Source organism: Schistocerca cancellata, chromosome 4 (genome assembly GCF_023864275.1).
Source record: "Schistocerca cancellata isolate TAMUIC-IGC-003103 chromosome 4, iqSchCanc2.1, whole genome shotgun sequence".
Lineage (NCBI taxonomy): Eukaryota > Metazoa > Arthropoda > Insecta > Orthoptera > Acrididae > Schistocerca > Schistocerca cancellata.
In genome coordinates, this window is record NC_064629.1 from 656,512,405 (window position 1) to 656,539,898 (window position 27,494).

The following is a 27,494-nucleotide window of genomic DNA, read 5'->3' on the forward strand; positions in this document are numbered from 1 at the left end:
GTTTCTGCACCTGGCAACATGTCTTCTCCATCTCTGCAGCTATGGCATCCTTGAGGACAGCCCTTTCTGCCACTACAACGGCTTTGAAGGCGGCATTTGTCTCTTCAAATACTTGTTGCAATGTGGTGTGCAAGTCCTCGGTCGTCTTAGGTTTAGCCAGCATTTCTCGCCTGCAGCCGGTCAGCGCCACAATTGGTGGGACATTCCATCCATTTGCATGCTGTGGGGCTGCTATCATTTCCTCATTCTGCTACCCTGGCTTCAGATCTGCCAGTCAGCGTCGCCTTGTTCACTGTTGCGTCTTTGCTGCAGGGGCCACCATCCTGCCGTTGGCCAGGCTACAGCTTGAGAAAACTGGGCAGTCTTGCCAGTTAGCAACATGGGGACTGCTGCAGGGAGGGCACATTGGAATTTCTTCCCTATGTCTGTTGGAAGTGTAGTAAAGATATTCAAGAAAACCATAAAAAAGTGACCTTTAAATGCCCCTTCACCCCTGCACCAGCACTCCACTGGTAAGGGTTTTTACTATGTCAGTTATTACACCTCCCGTACTGCTGTACAAAAATTTGTGGTTGTATAATTTTTTCCCCTAATTTTCCTGTATTGACTGGACTAAATGCACAAAATTCCAACGCGTCATTATTGTGTACTGAACTATGAAGGAGACAAACCCCTTTCATTGCTTTACAGGATAGAATTTGATGGTATCTTTACCAAAGTAGCCTCCAAAAGAAGGGGATGGTCTTTGAGGTATGTTCAAAAGGCTACTCACATGTGAGAAGCAGGTGAGGTCAGGAGAATCCCACAATTATTATCATTGGTTTGCATCCCCTCTTGATTTTTAACTCTGCAAAAGGTGTTTTGAAGCAATAAAAATTGGAATTTGAATTTGCATTCAGTATGTCTGGTTTACCTGTATGTTTGTGAAAATCCAGTATTTCTAGTACCAGTATAAACAATGTACAGTACCTCAAAATGGGAGGGAAGTATGATGACAACTAATGGCGTGCCAAACGGTTCCTTAAAATCCCATTGTTGATAGTTAAGGCTTTGTAGAATATTAAGAATAGAATAGAACTCGTAAAATGCATATTCAGTGTTTTGTCACAAATGATAAAATATACATTCATCAGAACATGGCCCATACGTGCTGACATGGCAATTGAGTATTCAGTGTCCTCGAAGTGGCAGCGCCCATGAACTATATATGATCGGTTATATAGTGTTCTAGGATAAATGCAGTGCCTCTTTGGTTTGATAACAAGTATATTAGCATATCTGAATGCAGTATTTCTCAGTGAATTTCACTTTTGTATTCTCAGGTTTATAAGCTAAGTAATGGTGTAATTATGGAACTGTTTCACTTGTTTTCTACTTGGAATCTTCAAATGAGCTCATCTTCAGAATTTCCTGGAATGTAAGAAGTAAGAAACTTGGCATAACATTACTTCAAGACAACACTGTTACTCAGCTGGTATTCCAGTATGGTATTTTATTAAATATATAGACATTTTAATTTCAGCATGCTTCTAATTGCACAAAAAACTGATTTTGTTCATGTGGGAAGTTTGGTTTGTGAATTTAATAATTTGTTTGTGTTATTAATAATACATAGAATTAATTTATCTGATTATACATTTTTAGTGAAGCATTTTATGTGCCACCATATTTCCTTAATGTGCACATTTATTAAATCTACCCATGATATTATGACAGGTTACCCCTATATAACAGTGGTGCAGGATCAACATATTGCGCTAGGTGTCAGTATACAATAGAAATGTGCACCATGTCCAAAATTGCTTCTCGACAGGTCAGTGACATAGAACGTGATATTTAGCCATCTGGTGTGTGTGTTACATTCTTCTACTAACTTTATTCATGCAGTTTAATTTATTGCTTGTATATTGATTTTGTTCTTTAAGATTTGTGACCAACATGACATTCTGCTGTTTTATAAAATGTACATTTTATCAGGTTGAGAAACACCCCTGCTAATCTGCAGGATCCTTTTATTTCTGATCCCAATGTTCATTTTGTCACACACAATCTGGAATCTGATACTTAGGTCATCATCAAGAACTAATGTAAATCAGTATGGTTGGCTATAAATAAGCTGGAGTTGTTGGTTGGACTTTTTTTTTTCTCTCCCTTTAAACCTTCTTCCTTCTCTGAGGCCTCTATGATCTCCATTAATGTTGGATGTTGTCTTTTTTCAGCTAAAATTTCTATTAGTGCAGAGATGAGTGATATATTGTCACCACCATGATGCTCTTCCAATTTGTTCCATAAAAGACAATCAACATTCACATTTGTGCCAATTTTCGTATACTTCAGTGACAGTGTGGTTCTGAAGCTTCAGTGTCCATGTTGCCAATCATCCTGATGGATCTTTCAAGCTTCTCAGACAGGCTAAAAAATGATTGTCAATCACAACAGAGATGTTCTACCATATAAATAGGCTAGAAACGTACTGACTGCCCAGCAAGACACATTTCCTTTATCATACAGTAATTCTTCTTGGATTTGTTTTAACTCCCTGGATATATAGGCAATCACTCTTTGAGTGACTTTCTAGATTTGCACTAGAACTTCTCCTATCCTGTAACTGCTAGCATCAGTGTGTTGTGTCTTGGCATTCATGCCATGGTGAAGATGTCAGCACTGTAAAGATATATAGTAAGAAAATATTCTGAGTTAGTCTCTCACATCACAGTTCCTTTTATTGTTGGTTTGTGTGAATGTGGTATTAATCAATACTTACACTCCGTAGAAAGAAGTAGTACATTCCAGGCTACTCAGAGCGTATGACTGAAGGCAAGAAGATAGGTACTTGTTAGAGAGATATATATAAAAAAAGGGGTATAAGCTTCGTAAACACTAGTCTGATTTTCCAGAATAGTAATTGGACAAGTTTAGCATCTTCCAGCTGTTCGTTGCTTTGTTAGTAGGACAGTAACACTTTTAATTTTTCAGTAAACAAAAAAGGAGTTATTTTACCACAAAATAGTGGTTTCTCTTTTTTGTCCCTGGTAATTCCCAGTGTGCATCTACATTGCTTACTGAACAGTCCTCAGGCTTTGAATGGTTTTTGCGTTTAAAGGCTGCCTCACTCTCACAAGTCAAATCCAATAACACACATGGATTTATAAGCTTTCCTTATAAGTCATATAGAGAGCATAGTTTGGAAAATCTCACTTAGTTGATCACATGATTGCCTCCAATACAAGAACCCAGCAACTTGTTTTATGACTTCATTGTTGATTTTTACTGTTTTCTTTCCAGTACATTGATTATAAAGTATTCTAGTCTCAGGATAATTCATTTTCAGTTCTAATGTCAAACTTGCTCTATTAATTTGTTCCATTCATAGTTGAAGTTTATCTGCACTGGAGATAAACAATACAGTGTCATCAGCAAAATGGAGGTGGTTCAGATATGTTCCACAAGAAATATTCTTTCTTGCTCTTCTCCCCAGTTTGAGGCCATGTATCCTATAACATTGCTGATAATAGTTTTAGCGATAAGAAATTTCCTTGCCTGACTCTGCATTTCTCCCTATCCCAATGAAGCAGCATTGATGTGTGTATATATTCTTCAGTATACAGCTGTATGAAGAATTGACACCTTGTCCCTCAAAGGCTGTGTGTACATATTGTATTGAAAATGAATCAAGAGCTTTCTCAGAAATAGGAATCCTAGACAAAAAGTGGTAAGTCCTACTCATTGGTCTGTTCCGTAGATCAGGTCTATAATTTTGTTAAGGATTTGAAAACCATTGATCTTTAAAGCTATCTTATTCCTTCTCCTTATTAAAATATATTGCAGTTAGTGATACTTTAAAAATCTTGTATGTTACAGCTAGAAGGGCCAATTAGTCTGTAATATTTCTTGAATTGACTTTTTGCAAAAAAAAAAAAAAAAACTGTCAACAATTCTGCAAGTTTCTTTTATATAATTTTCCCTTTGGCTTTAAAAATATATATTAAAACAGCATATTGTGGCTACTTCCCTTTCTTCATTAAATTGAACAGTATAACACACATATGTGACATTACTTCTAGAATGTCATTATTTTTATTATTAATTACTTTTTTACTTCTTCTCTTGAACTGTATGGACATTTAAAGACATTTTGGAATGCCTGTTCTATTTTCTCTCTGTTGGGGTAGCAACGGTGACATCTGCCGTAGGACTATGAAATATTGTCTCCACACAGTGTGTTGTTGTTTTGTTTTTGTCATACTTTATTCTTCATGATTGTTTCTCTTACCAAATTTGGATTCTGTTTCCTTGCAACCTCTCAAATGCATTTCCAAATAATTATGTAAAATTCAGATTGTTATATCATGTTCCTGGGGGCAATCTTCTTGTACCTCTTGGAGGCTTCACAGGATACTGGTTTCAACAGCGATAAATAGCCTGTAATAGTTTGCAACAGCCTGCATAGTTAGTTATTAGTGTTACAGCTTGCCATATTTATCATAAATCGGTACTATTTCTGATGACGGCATTGTGCAACTGGAGTGTCTCCATCCAACAATGTTTAGTCACTAGGAATATATTAGCTCTGATTCAGTATTATCATGTGATCAGATGCACACACTACAGTTTTGCATGAAGGTAATATGTAAAAACATTGCTTCCAAAGTTCATGATTTTCAGGAAATAATATTTTTCGTGTCAGAATGTAGTCTGTCAGAATACTTCCAAATGCAGCACATATTTTGTAATCAATCTTGAATTACTATAGAGCTATGTGCTGTTGTTTTGTGTGCTTGAGTGTGGTCTTTTAGGGGGGTTGTAATTGTATGTTTCCTTCCACCTTTTATCATCTAATTTTCCTGTGAATGTACTAACATAGAATGTTCTTTTCTTATGTTGTGACCTTGCTTATCTGTTAGTTTGCTCTGGCACCCTGCAGGAGGTTGGCATGGTTGTGGAAGTATAATGTGTTGTTTCTACACATACCTAATTTCATGTATGGTTAATTATTATTTATGTCGTTTTCTCTTATATTACGTAGCATTTTCAGGCCCTGTGCGTCTCGATTTCTGCTACTAGCTATAGAAAATACTGAAATAGCAGTGCATAATGAGCATGGGGTGTGTGTGTGTGTGTGTGTGTGTGTGTGTGTGTGTGTGTGTGTGTGTGTGTGTGTGTGTGTGTGCGCGCGCGCGCGCTTGCATGCATGTTTAGTGAAAGAATAGAATTTTTGTACATAGCTCACATTTCTGCACAGGGTCCACTTTCTCCTCAAATTGGATTCACTACTGGAGCAGCTTCTCAAGCACGAGGCGTCGCCTCAAGTGATGTTAGTCTTCCTGCAAGTGAACAAGAACAACCAGCTGTATTACATCCATTGTCAGTGTTGCACACTGAAGCGACAACTTCATATGGGGCACATGTAAGGATATAGTTCAAAAGTCATATTTTTCCTCATATAACAATGATTATTGTTATATCCAGAGTGCTTATGCCCTTTTTCATATCTTTCTTAAGGGAAACTACTAACATTTATTCTCCATCCTGCGCCCTCCCTCCTCTCCCCCATCCTCAATTTATGTCAGTTCACTGCCCACCCTTCCAACTACCTTTTCCTCCCCCTTCCCTCACCACCACCCCATTAACCCCTGTGACCTCCCCCCCCCCTCCCCCCTCTCATCTCAGATTCCCCTCTTACCGTATTTACTCGAATCTAAGCCGCACCTGAAAAATGAGACTCGAAATCAAGGAAAAAAAATTTTCCCGTATCTAAGCCACACCTGAAATTTGAGACTCGAAATTCAAGGGGAGATAAAAGTTTTAGGCCGCACCTCCAAATCGAAACAAAGTTGGTCCATTATAATACGAGACACAATTTAGGTCGAATGAATGACGATACAGCTACAGTAGTTTGGTTCAAGTTGTAAGCTTAGCAGTTAAGCTTTACCAGGTAGCCATTGCTATGCATCAGGCACTCCGTCTGTATTTATACGGGTACCCTTCCTTTTTCACGTGCTTCGTGTGGTTTGAATCGATTGCTTATTTTTCTTTGATCTGATAAGTGCCGTTCTCTTTGTTATGGGTGTTTACGTCACTCTAAGCTGAAAATGCATTACTGTACTCTGTCATGCATTGTTTGTCACATTCTGATAATGAGTGTTTACGGCCTGTCGCCGCTCGCGGCATGGCTTGCTCTTGTGCGCACTACTGCCGCAAAAAAAAAAAAAGGGGGGGGGGAGAGGGAGAGGGAGAGAGAGAGAGAGAGAGAGAGAGAGAGAGAGAGAGAGAGGAATCGTCTCATTAGCGAAACATTGGCAAGAGACTGCTATTTGTTGTTACTTACACTGCTGCTTTCTTTGATAATGATCAACAAGAACCAAATAATAGACTGCATATGATGGAAGATGTTCTGAACGAGAGTTTAGCGAACATTTTTCTCCGTTTGAAAATCTTTGCAGACGCCTCTTTAGTACATTATATTCTGCACAGAAATTAGAGTCATCTTAGATTTAAAAATCTAGTCAATTGCCGTGCTTCATTTCTGACTGTATCACTATTAGGCATAAGAATAATACGAATATAAAGATGACATGATATGCGTACTCTTCCGCGTTTGCTGTTGTCTCGCTCGAGTTTCGTAGTTTATTAGGCAGACAGGATTTAAATGAGACAGCAGCAAACACGAAAGAATACATGGCAAAATATTTTTATTCATATTATTCTTATGGTGAAGAGAATACTGCATGTGATTCCACAATTCATAAAAGTTCCTAGTAGCAACCATCTCTTCTCACAAGTAGGAAAAAATTCCGGACGTAGAGTTTCCCATATTGACAAACATCCCAAACAGTCTTGCCAGTTGGATTTTCGTAGTACATTGAAATGCTGCTAGAAGATGAACAATACGAAATTTGTATTTACTTAGTTGGATAGGTTTTGGCACCAATTTATCTTTTGTGCCTGCAAAACATGCCTGTTGTAGCGCTACATATATTCGATGGCAGAAGTTAGTTGTGGCGGCACCTACCAACATTTTTCAGAACTTCCGCTTACTTTGCACTCGATTCTAAGCCGCAGGCGGTTTTTTGGATTACAAAAACTGGAAAAAAAGTGTGGCGTAGATTCGAGTAAATACGGTATATCTTCCCCCCTCCTGACTCCTTTAACTGTCTTATCCCTTAAGCCCCTATTCGTTTAACCCCCAACCGCTCTCGTGGGACCCCCTTCTTAACACAATCACTCAGACCTCTTCTGTTGATCCTCTACACTAGCTCTTACCGTGCATTATGGAAATCCTCTTCCTTCACTCTCTCCCTCTGCCATTTCCTCACTTCTTAAATCTTAGCCCCCCCCCATTCTCATCTTACCCTCTCATGCTGCCACCACCTTTCTCCTCCAAATTCCGTATGCCTTTTATGTTTGTGCTTGATGTTACCATGTTTTTTTGTTTGGATCGTTTGTTCAGAAAACACAAGGTGGAAAACATCACATTGCATGTTTTAGAACTTTTTCTTCCCTGCATAATATACTTGCTGTAATCCTCATTATCTATGTAACCTTATACACTTACAGCTACTGAATTAAACTTTAATATTTAGGTACCTACAGCAGTACATGTAGACAGTAGTGGCACAAACAGTAGTGGAGTAATGTCACCTAGCCAGACTGTTACTCGTGAAGAACTCATACGACATCATCGTCCGCGACCTGCAGCAATTGACCTCCATGATTTACAACAGGTACATTAAAATATATAAAAATAGGTTATTGTTCACAAAGTAAAATTATTAGAAGGATCATGCAGGTAATTGATTAATAAATCATTAGACAAAGTTTTGAAATAGCCATATTCTCTAAAATTAGCTGTTAGTTGACTGTAAGTGATCAGATTGCTGAAACTGACAATGCTAGCTTTGTTTCTTACAAGTTCTCATAACTACATTTTAGAAAGATTTCCTTTAGATATAGTCATGCAAAATTCTGACCCTTGGAATGTGAATAATTTTGTAATTTAAATTGAGTCGAAGTACACTAAGGTGCAAAACTTGATAATGAAAATAACTTTCACCTGACATGTCACTGCCAAGTAACACTACTCAATGAAACTGAGCCATAAATACACAGAACTTCTAACAGTATTGTACAGAAGGTAACAGAAAGAAATATTCAATGACATGAACAGAAAAGATGCTTTTATTCAAAGACAATAGTTAAACTGAAGTCACCACAATTCATTATGGTCTCCTTGGCATTATAGACAACATTATATGTTTCTTAATAGGGTGTGTGGTCACCATGGATGGCAGTGTATGCTCTGCAGTGTGCTCCCATGCTGACTAGAAGCGTGGTGAGAAGTTCTTGTGGTAGCACATTTCATTCCTCCACCAGCTGCTGCTGCTGCTGCTGTATGGCTGTTGGTACTTGTGGACATGCTGCAGTACATCTCCTCAGTGCATCCTACATGTGCTCGGTGGGATTTAAATTGGGTTGCAATGAGCAGATCAGTCCATTCACCAAATATCCTTTAGTTCCAAGAGATGCTCGATCTGTGCAGTTTGATGCAGTTGCGCATTGTCATCCATAAAAATGAAGTTGGGACCAAATGCACGTATGAGAAGACGCACACAAAAACGTATTCAAAGATGCTTATTAGGCCTCCCCCCACTGCAACATTTGGACCACCAAAATGATAATGTTCGACAATGTTATTGTGTATTACATGTTCCTACCTCTCGCCATATGAGGGTACATCCAGCATTGTCGAACATGATTGTTTTGGTGGTCTTGGTGTTACAGTATGAGAAGGCATGATGTTGCATGAAAATACTGACATCCAAATCTTTGGACACTGTACACTCACCAGTCAGTGGTATTATGACATGGTACTCATTGTGCACGTGTCCAAAAGCTCTATTTGGCGAATTGTTACCTTTACTCCTACCATTGTTTTTATTGTACCAAATTTGTTTTTTAAAGTATTTAAAAAGAATTCTCTGTTTCTTTATACATTTCATTCCTGAATAAGTATTTGTCACAGTTTGAAGATTACTTAGACACAAATTTTGTTACAGTTCTGAAAGTAAAGGAAAAATTCATTTGCTTATAGACATCAGTGACTATTGTCCAAAATTTCTGAAACAAACCTGCATTTATTTCAGGAGCTGGCAAAAATACACTCTGGTCCACGTAGGGATCTATCTAGTCAATTTATTTCTCAAACACCTACGTGTAGTCAGGTATGTGCTACATTACATGTATTACACTAATATTTATAGTGAATAATTATCATGTCACAGTTTCAGACCCACCACATTTCCATTAACACACATGCCTAAACTGGTTTTTGCACATTTGTGCCATCTTCTTGTAACATATAGTGAAACAGATTTTATGTCAATACAAGGAACCTAATCCACATATATAACAGATAAAGGTCAACGTAAGTAGTGAAGCACCTCATCTGACTCAGGTTGTTGGCTGAAGAAATGTGATATAGCTTTATGTAATACTGGTATATTCCTAGATGTTTTTCCAGTTTAGTGGATCTTTATCTGTCACATATCCATTAGGTTCCCCATAGTAATATAAAAGCTGTTTCAATATAGTCTACAGTAAGATGGTGTGAATGTGCAAAGAACTTGTCTAGTTGTATTTATTAACAGAAATATAATGTGATTGGGCTTGTGATATGATATAATTATTCAGTGGATCGGCCAGTATGGTTATTCATAAGTCATTATGCTAAATTGTGAGCTTTTTAAATTTTCAATCAAATTCAGAGGACAGTTCCAGTTGTTAAGATGATGATTGATGTTAGTGTATATGTATATTATCTGTTTCCTTATTCTTACACTCATAATTAATTCAAATAGAACAGAAATGTACTGTGAACCTAAAATGGACCTTCTGACATAAACTGTGTTGTCCTGTTAAAAAGAAAAAAAAAAAAAGAACTTTAAGCACTGGACAGCTCACTGTAACAAAGTGTCATATAAATTATGAAATTATTATGTGGAATAAGATATCACACAGCTATTTTTCACAAAAATGAACATTTCCACTAGTCACTTTTTGCTTCGTGTGTGAAGGAAAATTCTGGGTAAATAAGGTAAGGTATATACACGGTCCAGTTGCATTAATGTGACCACTATCTAAGAGTATGTTCATTGTCAATGTGCAATAACCACTTATATACAGTAGGTGGCAGCACTAGCAGTGAAGGTTATATAAAGTGTGCCGGGGGGATGTGGAAAACAGTGCAGTCGTTGTCGTATTGCAGAGATGGAGTGATTCATCTGATGTCCAAAAGACCGTGATCATTGGCTTTTGGGCCAAGGATGGAAGCATTTCCGAAACTACTGATTTTGTAAACTGTTTGTAGGCCACCATGGTTAAACTATACTGTGCATGGCTAAATGGTGCTATCCAAAATTGATGCCGCGGTAACTGTGGTGCACCACAGGCCATAGATGACAGGGGTGAATGATGGCTGTGTAGTTGTGTATGAGGGGAGTTGATTTGCAAGAGGGTCTACCAAGTGTGTCTCCTCAACAATCATTCAGCAAATGTTGCTGCAGATGGGCCTCTGCAGCAAATGCCTGGTTCATGCACCCACGCTAACTGCCGATCATTGGCAGCGACGACTGGAATTTGCATGCCAAAACTACAACTGGGTATCCTCTGAGAAGTGACAGGTGTCCTTTTCAGAGGAATCAAATTTTGTGCTCCATCTGACAGACGACTGTTGGTGTGTGAAGTGCCTGAAAGCAAAGGGTCCATGTCAGAGCAGGAAATGTTATGGTCTGGGGAATGTTTCTGTTGCTTTCCCTTGTCATTCTGGGAGGCACAATGGATCAACACTAGTACATATCTATCAGTACGCATCTATCCTGGGGGACCTTGCCCACCACAACATACAGTTCGTTTTTTCTCAGCGCAGTGACATCTGCTGGTTGGACAATATAACATGTCACACAGCTTGCAGTGGATGGGTGTGGTTTGAAGAGCACAAGGCTAAGTTCACTGTACTCTACTGGGCACCAAACTCCCTGGATTTGCACCCAATCAAGAATCTGTGGGACTACCTCAATTGGGCTGTTGCTAATGCAGCTTGCCACAGCACTGGAGTTGGCATGGCTCCACATCTCTGTCGGTACCTTCTAGAACCTCTGTGGCATTTTTCCTGCACATCTTGCTGTTGTCCATGCTGCAAAAGGTGGTTATTTAGGCTTTTGGCACGTGGTCAGATTAATGTGACTGGATCATGTATATGAAGGACGTGATACACAATGTACTGATGCTCACAGGCCGAATAGCGTAAAAGAGACTAGGGATAGCAGTCTGAAATAAATCTGGGTGAGGAGAGGGAACAATACAGTTTAGACACGGCTCGGTGGTGGTGGTGGTGGTGGATGAAGGGGGCTGGGAAATAGTGGGGATGTGGCATAAAACTGTAATGTGGAAGTTGAGATTTAAGAATATTATACTGAAAGAAACCAGTAATTAAGCTCTGAATGATAGACAAGAATGATTAATCCTGTTTCATAATTTTCAGAATGTGAGAAAGTGGGGGGGGGGGGGGTGGGAGGGGGGAGGTAAAGCAATAGTAATACATTTGCAGTTACCAGAATCTAGAACTTAGGTGACACATTAAAACATTCAAATCTTTGCCCTTTTGTGTTGTCATGCTGAACTCATTAAGATTCCAAGTTCTGATGTTATTGTTTGCTCATTTTTGCGCATAACTAATTACATCTTGGGCTTGATAGATGTTTGTAAAAATTACCTGTTACTACATTTTTTTTCATGTTGTAATGTCACAAAATTTACTCAGAGGGTTTACAAATGGACATTGATATTTTATTCAACATACAACAGTTCAAGGCAGTAGACACTGCCTATAGAAGTACCTGATTGTTTCTAGAATGAGATTTTCACTCTGCAGCAGAGTGTGCGCTGATATGAATCTTCCTGGCAGATTAAAACTGTGTGCCAGACCAAGACTCGAACTCAGGACATTTGCCTTTTTCAAGCAAGTGCTATACTGTCTGAGCTATCCAAGCACGACACGACCTGTTCTCACGGTTTCATTTCCACAAGTACCTCATCTCCTACCTTCCTAACTTCTCAGAATCTCTGCTGTGAACCTTGCAAGACTAGCACTTCTGGAAGAAAAGATATTGCAGAGACATCACTTAGCCACAGCCTGGGGAATGTTTCCAGATTGAGATTTTCACTCTGCAACAGAGTGTGAACTGATATGGAACTTATGGTACTTCCTGGCAGATTAAAAGGCATATGAAAGGCAAAGGTCCCGGGTTCGAGTCTCGGTCCGGCACACAGTTTTAACCTGCCAGGAAGTCTGATTCTTTGTGTTCCCTTAATGGTCTGAAGTAAAGAAACACAACTTGGGTTTGAATTCTTGGGGTTTCTCATTTTCTTTGCCTTAGTTCTGCTGAAAGCCTATTGAAAAATGAGAGATACTAAATAGCACAGATCTTTCTGTACGGTGCTTAAGGAAGTGTTAAAGAAGTGTGTATTGTTTTTCTATCTTGAATGGCTGTTGCAGTTTTTTTTAATGAATCAGTATTGTTCACAACAAATTCCCCGATTGGAATATATATGCAATGGTAGCAGAGGTAGAATACTGAGGCACCTGAACAATGGTCAACATGAAGTTCGTGAAATGAGGCCGCACATCTGCCTGAATAAATGTTAGTGATTACTTTATTACCTTTATGATTTACGTTACTCTCTACATCTTTCACATTAACACTTGTCATCTGAAAAAAGAAAAATTTGTGGATGATCTGTTATGTGTAGTGGCAGATTATTTATATAGATGAAGAAAAGCCATGGATCCTGAGCAGAACCCTGTGGGGTCATTCCATGTCAGTTCAACCAGGGGCTCCAGCTCATAGTTTCAGATTTGACTGAAATTCAGTACACTAATTCAACCATGTGTGGAACACTCATGTACAAAGTATTAGTTTCCCCTGACAATTAGTTCCAGAATTATGACTTGTGATAGAAGGTGGCGTGACCCGGAAATTGCAACCCCGCATCAGGCAATCTATCTTCAGACCCAACTTCAGGTCTTTGGAGCTATTCCACACAGTCCAGTGAAATTTTTACAACCCAGTAACATCCATTTAGAGAACACACTCCATGAATCAAAACACCAACAACATATTTCTGAGGGAAAATAAAAAATTCCAAGATATGATTAAAAAATTGTAATACGTTAAAAGGTACATATTGTAGGTGCTTTCTATGCCAAATATAATTCACTCAAAAAGGGTTCTTTTTTTTTTTTTTTTTTTTTTTTTGTAAGCTTAATGTGGCCTAAACACACACAGAACTCATCATGCCCATATCAGTCACAAAAACTGAGTTACATGCCCACGAAAATACAGAAATTTGAAAAATTACCTGAAAAACATTGATTTTCGAAGTGTGGTAGCACAAAAAGGACAAGTGGTATCCAAGCCAAATTTCACGCACTGCATAAGTAGACCATAATGATGTATATGTCAAAGTTTCAGCTTGTTATTGCAAGACATTTGTGTACAATGGAAGTTGACAGATGTATTTGGTGATGTGGCCATTGTTCCACAACACAACTTTGTGAAAACATATCGTAGAGCGAGGTGGCGCAATGGTTAGACACTGGACTCGCATTCGGGAGGACGACGGTTCAGTCCCGCGTCCAGCCATCCTGATTTAGGTTTTCCGTGATTTCCCTAAATCGCTCCAGGCAAATGCCGGGATGGTTCCTTTCAAAGGGCACGGCCGACTTCCTTCCCCGTCCTTCCTAATCCGATGAGACCGATGACCTCGCTGTCTGGTCTCCTTCCCCAAAAACCAACCAACCAACATATCGTAAACTGTTCTGCCTCTTCTTATCCTCCCCCACAACTGTTTAATCACTAAGCAACAACATATAGACAGATTAACACAACCTATCATTAATGTTTACTGCACCTTAACTGCTAAAAACCAGCCGATTGTGCTTCGAACAGAAGTTCTCCCACACTTTAACTACTGTACTCTGTACATTGAGTGGCAAAATGTACTGTCTTCCTGACACTGTGGTAGGATCTGGAACTGTCATAAGAATATGTTCAAAAGTAATCCAACACCTGTCTGCCAAACGTGGCCAATGAAATGATCTTGCTGGTCCTGATGGTGCCATGAAGTTCTCAAATACATCACCTTCTGCTTCACAGCACTCTGCAACACATCCTAAGTACCATTAGTCATCATAAACAGCAATGACATAGCAACCTGGTTGTATGTTGCTGCTTTTGCTTCTGAATCCTGAGTCAGACACACTGTGAAGACACATGTTGTGCATGAACCTATAGTTATAACCAGACAGTCTGCTCATCTGCACATTGTCAGAGTCCGCTGGAGAGAAGTGATGATGGCTCCTTGTGCCTGCAACAGTTTTAACGTGTTCTAGTCTGCTTTTTAGCAACTCTTCGACTGATTTCATCTCATCTTTCGAAACATAGAATGATTGTATGCCAGAGATATTTTTCTGTACCCAGGTAAATAATTGAAGAGGTGTTAGAATGTGACCTTCTGTAGGGTGCTGCAGACTAGCTCCTGATGCCATGCGCTTAATGGTAGCACCAATACCATCGCATACATTTTTACCATGACTTGGTGCGAAAAAATTCCATTCTGCGTGAATCCGAAAATCATGGTAATGCATGCATAAATTTTTGAGATTTTTACAGTTTTCGTACTGACTAGCTGCCCCATCACTGAAGTATTTCGCAAAATGTATGTGAGGCAGCTTGGTTTTCACATATGCCATGGCAGTGCGAATGTGGGCATGAACTGCAATGGCATCATGAATTAAACAGTCACTAAAAATGCACAGGTTCATGACACACACACACACATCATCTGATTCACCTCGATAGTAAATCACAAATGGCTGGATAGTTGCTTGATTGTTGTCCCAATGATATCCTTGGATGGCATCTTGAACTATAAATGCATAATTTTCAGAAAAGTCTAGTATTACTGTAGTTTCATCTTGTTTCAAATTATCCTTACAAAACTGGAGATAAGCCGATTGTGCTGTTGCTGTGAAGCTGTGTGGGGTCAGTTGTCCGTTTCTTGACAACACATTTCAACAAAATCTTCCACTGTACTTTGCTTTGTTTCAAGACTTGTGTGATCCATGTGTGTCATTGTTTATAAGAAACAAGTTTGTCATCCATAAGGAGTTCACCATTTCGTACAGTTTGTTATTCATGTGTTCTGCAAGATTTGCCTTACCAGGACACTCTTCACACCTGTGTATCGTGCACTGGTAGGAACTGATGTCACACACTAGCAGCCTCATTGCACCTTTGTAATCCAGACCAGAATGCTTTATAGCAGCAAACATCAGCTTAGCATTTTGATGGCTCTCACATACACAAACATTGTGTGTGCCTCTTGCACTTACAGGAACAACCCATTTTGGCCGAAGATTGAAAAAAGATGATAACCCTACTTTGGAATGGGGATACTTTTCCTTGAATTCTACACACAGTTCTGATATGTTGCATCTGTACACGTACATTTCCCATTTGCACCATTACATAGTCTTTTTTTCCAGGCGTTATTCGGCTGTAGTCATTATTTTCATAAACTCCGACACTAGCACCTTTATTTCTGAACTCAATTGCTTACCCTGAGCCTGCTGAAGTTGTGGAAGCAGTCCTTGGGTTGCTTTTATTTTCCTAGATTGCTTTACCATATATGTAGAAACATTGAATTCCTTTGCAGTATAGTCAATAGACCAGCTGGAAGGTGCAAGGGTAAGAATAGCTACTTCTTTCTGGCATGTGGATATGGCTGGTGCTATCATCATTGGAATATATGCACGGGCACGTGCTCAACACTTTTTACACTGGTAAATTTTTTGTTCTGATGACGTGTCTATTCGTGGTCCATAACAATAGTGACAGTCCAGATAATTTTTTTTGGGCAATGCCCCAATACTCATGATAATGCTATTAGAGTATCTGTCCTTGCTGTAGCGATGACCACCTGAGTTAAGTCTCAGACCACTAAGGAATTATGCCTCTTTTTGTAATTAATTGGAGAGTCATGTTAAAAAGTGTGGGAACTAGTGAGGCTATCCCTATTTTTGTTCTACCAACCTCTGTGAATTTACTTACAGACCTACTTCATGGATGGGTCCCAATCCATTTCCCAAGAAATTCTAAATGTATCCACTGGGAACCCTTGGAATATCATCTTGCTAATTGTATCTACTTGAAATAACTTAGCTAAGGAGGTTTTGAAAACTCGTTAACAATTCCGACAGTGTGTAAGCATTCACTTGTCACAGTGTCTGTCAATAATGGAGATGGTTGTGATAGTTGTGAAGTAGCAATGACCATATCTGAAGCTGCTGTGATGTTCGTTAGTCATTTTAGCACAGAAAGGCATTTACTCTAAGAAGAGTTTGTCGCTTGTAATCTGCTGGTATTTCATGCTGTACAGATAATGGTGAAATTTCTTAATTCCACTTATAATATTCAATGCCTTCTGTACTATCTGCGATCAGTGTGAGGTGGTTTTATTTCAGTGTCTCTGATGTGAATGTGATTGGATTCTGTGAAGTGTCTGATTTCTAGAGGGATAGTAGCATCCCTGTACCACACGGTAACATGTCCATAGCATCTACTAATGGCTTCCCTGCTGCAAAATGGCAAGGCAGCGCGCTTGAAGCAATTATTACTTCAATGTCTGTGTACTCCAGCACATACCTGAGGCCATATAAATAGAACTCCTTCTCTGTGTATTGAAATTGGGTCTATCAAGGAATTTGCAGGTTTTCTATCATTTGAAGACAAGTATCCCAGGTTTGTGTATCATTTCTTCACAAAATATGGTCCATTTTTCCATAAAACAGGGAATAATAAAGTGAGGTATTCCACAAGATGTTCATTTGACCATCTTGTAATGATTATATTGTCTACATAGTTCACATACCCTAATATTTGTCCTGTAATCTGTTGTAGATATTGCTGGAATGTTGTCAAGGGCACTTGCTACCCTGAATGAGAGGTGGAGTTACTAACATAACTAACATGATGTATAACAACCACATACTGCTGTAACTCCTCATCCAATGATAGTTGTTAATGTGTGTCGACGTAGTTCACATACCCTTGTGTTTGTTGTGTAATCTGTTGTAGACATTCTATTTTTGAAAATTTTTCCTGTGGACAGTCTTGACAATAAATCTTCATACCATAGTGTAGATAGTGCTACTCTGTGATCATGAGTTTAATGAGCTTTTGAATCTCCACAAATGAATTAGGTTCCATTTGGTTTCTTAATTACAATCTTCTAAGGGACTAAATGATTAGAATTGTTTTGTCAAATGACTAGTTGCTTCTGAGAAGTCTGCTAGTTTTGCATTAGCTGCATCCTTTAACATGAATAGGATATTTAAGTGCCTGCAAAACTTGGGCATACCTCAGGTGTTTTTATTATGTGCACCATGTAGATGGGGTGTGACCTGTTTCTAGCACAAACAGCTCGGAGGACTGCTGACATAGTGTGTTCAGTTTGTAGTGCAAAATAGTTTCTGGAATCATATTTATTCCTTCACACATAGATAATGAGAAGCTTTGGATGTATCCATCCTGAATATATTTCGCAACATGTGCTGAGTCAATACTGTTAATGTGATAGAGCACTAGACTGCTCTGTATTTCACTTTGAGTACAAGTTGTTTCACAGCGGAAGATCGTAACACTGTCCCTCCTTTCAGTCGTCGGGCGAATGTTGAAATGGCAGATATTGAGATAACCGATCGCAGAATTGAAAAGCAGCTGCAATCACTTAGTGGAAAGGCTTCAGGACCAGATGAGATACCTATAATATAAGATTCCATAAAGATTATGCAAAAGAACTCACTCCCCTTCTAGCAGTAATTCATTGTAGATCGCTTGAGCAACGAAAGGTACCTAATGACTGGAAAAAAGTACAAGTCATTCCTGTTTTTAAGAAAGGCCATAAGACAGAACCACACAATTATAGACCTATATCGTTGACGTCAATCTGCTGTAGAATTATGGTACACGTTTTATGCTCAGGAATTATGACATTCTTGGAAAATGAACAGCTCGTCTATAAAAGTCAACATGGATTCCGCAAACAGAGATCCTGCAAAACTCAGCTCGCTCTGTTCCTCCATGAGATCCACAGCACAGTCGATAATGGCACTCAGGCTGATGCTGTGTTCCTCGATTTCAGTAAGGTATTTGACACCGTCCCGCATCGCCGTTTAATGAAAAATATACGAGCTTATGGAGTATCGGAGCAGACCTGCAATTGGATTCAAGACATTCTTGCGGATAGAACTTAACACATCGCTCTTAACGCAACTAAATCGACAGATGTAAACGTAATATCCAGAGTACCACAGGGAAGTGTGATAGGACCGTTGCTGTTCATGATATATATAAATGGTCAAGTAGAAAGCGTCGGATGCTCTTTAAGGCTATTCGCAGATGATGCAGTTGTTTATCCAAAGTAGCAACGCCAGAAGATAGTAAGAATTTTCAGAATGACCTGCAGAGATTTGATGAATGGTGCAGACTCTGACAGTTGACCCTGAACATAAATAAATATAACATATTGTGCATACTTAGGAAAAGAATCGACTACTGTACAGCTGCACTATTGATGACAAACAGCTGGAGACAGCATCTGCTGTAAAATATCTAGGCGTAACTATCCGGTGCGACCTTAAGTGGAATGACCATATAAAACAGATAGTGGGAAAAGCAGACACAAGACTCAGATTCATCAGAAGAATTTTAAGGAAATTTAACTCATCCATGAAAGAAGTGGCGTATAAGGTGCTTGTTCATCCGATTCTTGAATATTGTTCATCTATACGGGATCCCTATAAGGTAGGGCTGATAGGGGGGGGGGGGGGGGGGAAGAGAGAGAGAGAGAGAGAGAGAGAGAGAGAGAGAGAGAAGATCTAACGAAGAGTGGCGTGTTTCGCCACGGGATCATTTAGCTGGCGAGAGAGCATTACAAAGATGCTAAACAAACTCCAAACTCCACTGGCAGACGTTACAAGAGATACATTGGGCATCACAGAGAGATTTACAATTGAAATTTTGGGACAGCACTTTTCGGGAGGAGTCAGACAACATATTACTTCCCCCCATATACATCTCGCATATTGACCACAAGGAGAAAATTCAAGAAATTAGAGGCTATACAGAGGCTTACCGACAATCATTCTTCCCACGCACTATTTGCGAGTAGAGCAGTGTTGGAGGGATCAGATTTCCAAAAAATACTACTAATTCCGTTGGAAATGCTTTCTGCGTAAAGAAAAAAGCTTTAGACTTTGGTTCCATCTAGCTATTGTTATCACTCACCTTGCACGGTTGGTCAGTAGCGAATCACATTTATGATCTGTCTTTCACTACAACCATTCTGACAAAAGGTGATTACGAGATGAGCGAACTCAGTTGACCCAAATTTCAGAGTCTGAGATGACTTGGGCACTGTGAACTAAGATACGAAGTACCAGTTCATGCAGAGGGGGATGGTGGCAGCTATCAGACTGTAGATAAAAGTCTATGTAAGTTGGTTTCCTGTAAATGGTATGTCCCAATGTACCATCGGCCTTCCTCCTGGAAACATATCAAGGAAAGGAAGGCAGCCATCCATTCCAAACTCCATTCTGAAATGAATATTCAAGAGGATTGAAATGAAATGTTCTAAAATGCCATTTAAATTCTCTCTATTATAAGGCCAAACAACAAAAGTATCAGGTTATCTTCCATTCAGAAGGCTGTTGCACTCAACGAGTATTCAATGAGTATTCAATGAACTGTGGATGAAGCCCGACCAACAGGCATTACATGTATTGATAAAAAATGATAGTGAATTGAGAATTACTAGTTTCTAGCTGAAATCTAGATCTGCCAATAAAATTTAAAAAGGACGACTTATAGCTGAAATCAATTATCTACAAAACAAAAGTATCATCTACTAATCGTAAAAAAAAAATATGCAGGTTCAATGCTGCTGACTTCAAGGCACATTCCTTGAAGTTTTCCATTAACAAATTGGCAATAATTGTTGACAAAGAGCTTCCCGTTACAACTCCATCCATCTATTCATAGTTCTGGCCATTGAATAAAAAGTAAGTAGAAGTTAACACATGTTGAAGTAGGTTTATTAGTTCAATACCAAACGTAACCACAGTTAACTGTAATGAATCAGACAGAGGAATTGAGTGAAGATGGAAACCACATAAAAACTTATTAAAATATCAGAGTCATGGAAACACAGTCCCTGTAATAGATGTATGAAATCTGCCAAGTTCTTAATATGATGTATACACTTGCCTATTGGAGGACTCAACAAAATAGCAGTATGTTTTTCTACACTATATGTTGGGGCAGCAGTGTTACTCACAGTAGGCCTAAGACAAACCCCTTCCTTGTGGATCTTAATAAGGCCATATAATCTAGCAGAAACAGCACAATAAGAACTAAAACTCTTGATAATCTCCTACAACAAGGAACTTTTTTCAGGAGTTGTTAGTCTTCCTTTCAACACACTTTTGTCAATTTAAGACCAATCCTATGATGTGCAGAATCAGGTAGTAAACACTGCATCTTTTGAACATAATCATTCATGTGAAATACAACTAATTTTTTACTCACACGAAGTGTTAAGTGCTATCGACAAGCGATTTCAAATTGGTTCTGTATTTCCAGGTTGCTATTGACACCGTACCTCACAAGCAGCTTGTAATCAAAATGTGTGTTTATTGAATATTGTCTCAATTATGTGACTGGATTCATGGAACTCATGGTTTGTAGTAATTGACATAGAGTCATAAAGTAAAACAGAAGTAATGCTATAGGCTCCTTGTTGTTCCTTATAAATATAAATGATTTAGTGGACAATCTGAGCAGCCATCGTAGGTTGTTTGCAAATGATGCTGTTGTTTAGTATCTAGTAAAATCATTAGAAGATTAAAACCAACTGCGAAATGATTTCGGTAAGATATCTGTAAGGTGCGAAAATTGGCAATTGTCCCTACATAATGAAAAGTGTGAGGTCATCTACCTGAACACTAAAAGGAATCCAGTAAACTTCAGTTGCATGATAAATCCTTCAAACCTTAAGTCTCTAAATTCAAATAAATACCTAGGAATTACAATTATGAGCAACTTAAATTTGAAAGAACACACAGAAAATATTCTGGAGAAGGCAAACCAAAGACTGTGTTTTATTGGCAGAACACTTAGAAGATGCAACAGATCTATTAAAGAGACTGCCTACACTATGGTTGTCAGTCTTCTTCTGGAGTACTGTCATGCGGTTAGGATCCTTACCAAATAGGATTTAGGGAGTACCTCGAGAAAGTTCAGAGAAGTGCAGCATATTTTGTATTATTGAAAAATAGAGGAGAAAGTGTCACAGACATGATACAGGATTTGGAGTGGACATTGTTAAAACAAAGGGAGTTTCTTGTTCTGGCGGAATCTGATCACAAAATTTCGATCACCAACTTTCTCCTCTGAATGTGAAAATATTTTGTTGACACCAGCTTATATAGGGAGAAATGATCATCACAATTAAGTAACGAAAAATCACAGCTCACACAGAAATATATAGTTGTTCGTTTTTTCCACACGCTGTTCAAGAGAAGACTAACAGAGAATTATTGTGAAGGTGGTTGGATGAACACTCTGTCACTTAAGTGTGATTTGCGGGGTAGCCATGTAGATGTATGTTTAGATTGTTAAACAACAGTGTAGCACTGCCTTTATTTGCAGGTAAAATAATGATATCCAAAACCACTCCAATTGAGTGTAAAGCAGCCCTCTCAGCAGTTGTTATATTACTCTTGGGTGAATGTACCACAGTCAACACACAACACGCTTCCCTTCTAACCATCTCTGCATAATCAGAGGTAGTTTAAAAATAACTTGTTCAACAGAACTTATGAAATCAACAACAGGTAAATGCTTGGGTGCCAGTGTAAAATTTAAACCTTTCCCTTGTCGTCATCTTGTTGAACAATGTTCTGTGTTTGTATTCAGTCACTGTTTTATCCACAACACACAAACAATAAAAATGCAAAGAAACATAAACATACTCTTGTCACAGTGTGATAGTTTGAAACCCTACTAAATAGTTGTTCATCTCCAAGGGACTTGAGAACTGGTTGGTAGGTAGGTAGGTGTAGAAAGGGAGATGTGGCATGATATTTCATATCAGGAACAGCAGTGGCTGTAAGTGAGGCCATGATCTGTTTGCAGTGGCTATGTGGAAGGTATATGCATCATCATCTCTGTAGGTGGTGTGGAAGAGAACATAATTGTGATGATACTGTGATACAGAGCACTAGTGATCAGAAATGAACTCTGTATACACACTTTCAGCTTGCCAGTAGGTCATATAATGTCATCGTATTTGCCATTTCCGTATGCATGAAGACTTGATTCGCCAGTCTCTGCACTGCCTGTTAATAACTATAAACATGTCTCTTGAACCTTGTCAGGTTCAAGTGGAGACTACCGGCATAGAAAGGAGAGCAAGTACATGAATTTGTGAGTGTAACTGAGGACTCGTGGCATTGCCTATACACACAGTGGTTGAGAATGACAATTATCTATACATAGTCTAAATTAATGTTTTTCTGTCTGTGTGTGAGGGGTGAGCCCAGCAACTGATGTGGAGATTTCGATGTGATTTTCAGTATTTTTGTGAATCCGGGATGGGTCACTAGTTGTTTACCAATACTGTAATACTGATTTGCTAGCAGTGAATATTATTCTGTTTGTACTTACATACGTAGATGTATATATGTACGTGCACCCCTCCCCCCCCCCTCCCACACACACACACACACACACACACACACACACACCAGCTCGGTACCCAGAGTTGCCTGCTTATGTATCCATCTCTTACTCCCACCTCCCTCTCTGCCCATCTCCTCATTTCTCTGTCCATCTCCTCTTCCCTTTCCTCCTTTTCCCTTTCTGTCCATCTCCTCCTCCCTCTATCTGGTCCATCTTCTCTTCTTCACACTCTGTCTGTCCAACTCCTCCTATGTCCTTCTCTCGCCACATAATCACCCCAATCCCAATTGAAAGTAACCCCCCCCCCCCCCCGATAGTAAGTAGTATGTGTACAAAGTTTGGTTGAAATCAATCCACAGGTGTAGGAGGAGATGTTTACCCATGTCTTTGCCTGCATAGACACATGTAACCTATATTTCACATGTATTTAATATGTTTCACGCATATTTGCACACATAGTTCATCTTATCTCCAGTGAATTTCACCCTGCAGATCTGTTCTGACACAGCTCATTGTTTGATGTTATATCTTCTGACCTATATGTTGTACAATTACATAATTTCGTAGGTAGATATGATGTAAATACAGTTAGTAGTAAAGAAGTAATAAATTAAAATGTTATGCTTCATGCTGCAATTTTACTGCACGAACAGCCAAGATGCACTAAGCAATAAACTTTATTCCTTTTAACATTTTGTGGGGGTTTTCATCAAGTAAAAGTTTTATGAAGGTTTGATATTATGTGTAAAGTTTGTTGCAAGTCACTAAGTATGGTCATTCTAATATACTGGATGAATAAAATATGGGTATTTGTGTGTTGTAGACTACACTTCTTTTACACCCACACCTCTTTGATAAGTAGGTAGTTTTTACCCCATCAGCAATGTACCAAGTTTGCTTGAAATTGGTCCAGTGGTTTAGGAGATGCGTAACGTATGTATGTACATACGTGTGTATGTATGTACATAGATTTTTATAATATGTATGGATATGGATTTATGCGTACTCATATGTATACATATGTATGTATGTGTGTACACACTGTGTTTTTTTCTTCAACAAAACTGTTTTAAAGATCACTGTAAATTTATTTTAATATATGCTCTGCATTCAGAGAAAGTCTAACAGCTACATTGACATGCACATACTTACGACAAGTTGTCGAGTTTGTGAAAACAGTACAAGAAATCAGGACACAGTGATGAGGTTTGTTTGCTGAATAGTGTTTAAATATAAAAATAAATTTACACCAGTCTTCAAAAAATTACAAAACTGAATGATATACTAGACAGCTTGCTATTAGCTGGTTTGTTGGTTGATTCGGGGTGGGGACCAACCAGTAAGATCATCGGTACCGTCGGATTAAGGAAGGAAGTCGGCTGTGACCTTTCACAGGAGCCACCACAGCACTTAGTTTAGGGAAATTGCAGAAAACCTAAATCAGGATAGCTGGATGTGGGTTTGAACCGCCATCCGCCCGAATAAGAGTCCAGTACGCTAACTACTGTGCCACCTTGCTCAGTTTGCTATTAGCCTATAAAGATCAGTTACCATGCCAAAAGTAATACACAAACTGATGCACATGACTTCTTAGTATATATTAGCAGTCTCATTCCATTAATGTTGTACATGGAATTCTATCTTGCCTGATTATAGAGATTACTTTAAATGCCTGTTCTTAGCTGTGTTCGTTAAAACAAGCCTGGTATCATTTAACGGCATTTACAAGTAATGTGACAACTTTTTGTTGTTTATTATCAGAAGTTCAAGACACTCTTGAGAGACAATAGTTCGCCACCTAGGCATTTCTAGGAGATTGTTTCAAAGGATCATTAAATGTAAATAACATATCATTGTATTAATTTAATTTGTGAACAGTATCAACATAAATTGACCTAAGTCAAAAGTATTTAACAGATCATTGTTACCGTGAACCAGGAAAATGTCATTCACAACATTATGCTCCAGACATGTTAAGCTTGTAGCTACACATGCCAGAGAAGTTACTGTCTTTTCATGTTCTTTCCACCAGCCAAGAATATCAGTTTTTGCCTCTGCAAAACAGTACCTGCGGTGTTTGTTGACGTGGTCCACATTTCTTGCATACCTCTGGAATTTCAATGGATGTGGCTGTTTGATGGCCCGGATGTACTTATGTGTGAACCACAAATAACTGGAGAGAATGGAATCATAATTTGTAGTAACATTCACTTATAATCATGTTACAGAGTCGTAGAATAACAGGGGTATACAGTTGTGCACTTCCCAATCAGCAACATTTAGAGATCTTGTGGTACAAGTGCAGTTAATCCTATCATTTTAACCATCCATGTAACTTGTGCATTGTAATTTAAGTATTATCATGCCATCATTATCTAATACAGGGCTCAAATGATCATCCAGAAGTTTTCACCGCCAGAGAAGTACCATGTATAGGGTTCGATAGTCGGCTTGTTCTAGATTATTACCAGCATTGAGTAACATGATAAGCTCGTTTAGTGTCTGCTCTATTTCACTAACAGTGGACACAGTCACTGTAGTGTAGGTTATTTTACATGCATCATCCATCCACATATCAGTTTGGGAAGAAGCTTTTTTTATCGGTAATAGCAGGAGTAACATGTGGAGCCAGCACTTTTTTAAGAGCATCTGAAATAGACTTCACTCCATTCTTAAGAATAGTTGGATGAGGTAGTGTAGCCTTCACATCAATTTCACAACCCACTTCAGCTGCTACAGATAGCTAAATTAGCTCTCTTTTAGAAACCTGAGGCATGGGCCGTACTGATTGGTCTGAGATCTTCGGAGCACTTGAGTGCCACAGACTCACAAGTAGTGTGCTTTTAACATGCAATACTTCACTAACTACAGCAATATCAGAGTAAATACAGAATTTTTCAATGGAATAATGTAATTTTTTATTGACCGTCGATGATGAGGTGGAAGTTGTGTGGGTTTTCAATAACATAAGTGAAGAAATGAGACATTTCTTTTTGTGCTGTGGCAGAGCTTTTTGATAAGCTATTGACCTATCACCTCCACTGTTGCATGTTTAATAAAACACTGTTTTGGGATACCATCACAGGTACAACTATGTTAGCATATTAGTGACATTAATCTGTGTAAACTGTGCTGAGCTTTGGCAGAGGTCACAAATTTCAACACTGTAACAAGAGAAGTGTAGATGTTTATCAAAACTCGCCACTGATGACACTACTGCACACTTTAGTAAGGGAACAAGTTCATGAGTTGGAAGCAACTGCAGCACGCCGGCCACTGTGGCTGAGCGGTTCTAGGCACTTCGGTCCAGACTCGCGCTGCTGCTACTGTTGCAGGTTTGAATCCTGCCTCTGGCATGGATGTGTGTGATGTCCATAGGTTAGTTAGGTTTAAGTAATTCTAAGTCTAGGGGACTGATGACCTCAGACGTTGAGTCCCGTAGTGCTTAGAGCCATTTGAACTATTTTTGAACTGCAGCACCACTATTTTCAGACCTGTCATACTCACAGAGCTATAATGGAAAGGAGAGAGCCCAGTACAGCAGTGAAGTAACAGCGGCAACATTGGACTTGCACTTCTTGCTCCGTTTCTGATCTCTACAGAGCACCTGAGAGAGGCCTGATCAAAAAATCAATTTGCCTGTAGATACATGGGATTGCAAAGCAAGCAAATGATGTGGGCTGAATCAGGTGATTAGCAAAATGTGATCAGCAGTCAGCTGCCTGGGGTTGGTGTGCTGCAACTAGCCACAGTAATGAATTGCTGGAAACATGGCTATGGAAACCTGCAGAGAAGTAATGACTTCCTCAGTGTCTTGGTAACAAGGGGCTAAGGTTCGGAGGGATCATATGGCTCCACTGTGGATGGGGTCACTGTTGTTGTTTACCTGTATTGGACTCCACTGTTGGTGAACTCAGGACTTGGTCAATTATACACCAATCACTTCCATCTTTGATGATTATGAAGCTTTCAGTACATTGCTGTCTGATCTTTGATGATTATGAAGCTTTCAGTACATTGCTGTCTGAGCAAGATTCTGTAATTACAAGTTTTGTTGACATTCACATTTTTACACCATCATATTAACAAATTCTGTGACTTATTATTTTTCAGTTAACATTGAGAATTGATGCTCATAAAAATTTGAGATCAGTAATGTGGAAACATAATTCAGGGAGGTTGGCACATGTACATCATTGGCTGTGGTCAAGTATTGTATTCCAATTTATTTGTATGGGCTTCTAACAGTGACCATGAAGAGCAGCCTTTGGATTGTAGGTAGAGAAAGAAGAAAGACAAGTATTACATGACCACTGTTTCACATTTCCTATAGTTTAAAACAGCAGAGAACAGTCTCCAAATGTCTATTTAAAAAAGAATGAACTTAAAGAGCAAGAGCTCAATAAAACACACAATAAATTTCATGTCATGCACACCGCTTGGGTGGTAAACTGAAGATATCTTGTGACCTAACTATAAAATTGAAATATAAAATTTATATCCATAGGTAACTGTAATGTTATTGCAGTGTTTAAACTGAAAGGCAGGAAGCACAACAGCACTGCTTATCATTTCAGTGAGTGAATTTTAATAGCAATGGAATGGAAATGAAGTCCCATGCTTCTTGGCAGGGCA

The 27,494-nt window shown here is 38.9% G+C and overlaps 1 protein-coding gene across 2 annotated transcripts in view; it reads left to right on the plus strand.

Moving 5' to 3' along the window:
• Positions 1 to 27,494, plus strand: part of LOC126183376 (uncharacterized) — a 303,763-nt gene that overhangs the window by 206,224 nt on the left and 70,045 nt on the right. For both annotated transcript variants that reach the window (XM_049925308.1, XM_049925309.1), the window contains 3 exons: positions 5,243 to 5,407; positions 7,584 to 7,724; positions 9,144 to 9,221. In XM_049925308.1, coding sequence (XP_049781265.1) covers positions 5,243 to 5,407; positions 7,584 to 7,724; positions 9,144 to 9,221 — 384 coding nt within the window. The remainder of the gene's footprint in view (positions 1 to 5,242; positions 5,408 to 7,583; positions 7,725 to 9,143; positions 9,222 to 27,494) is intronic.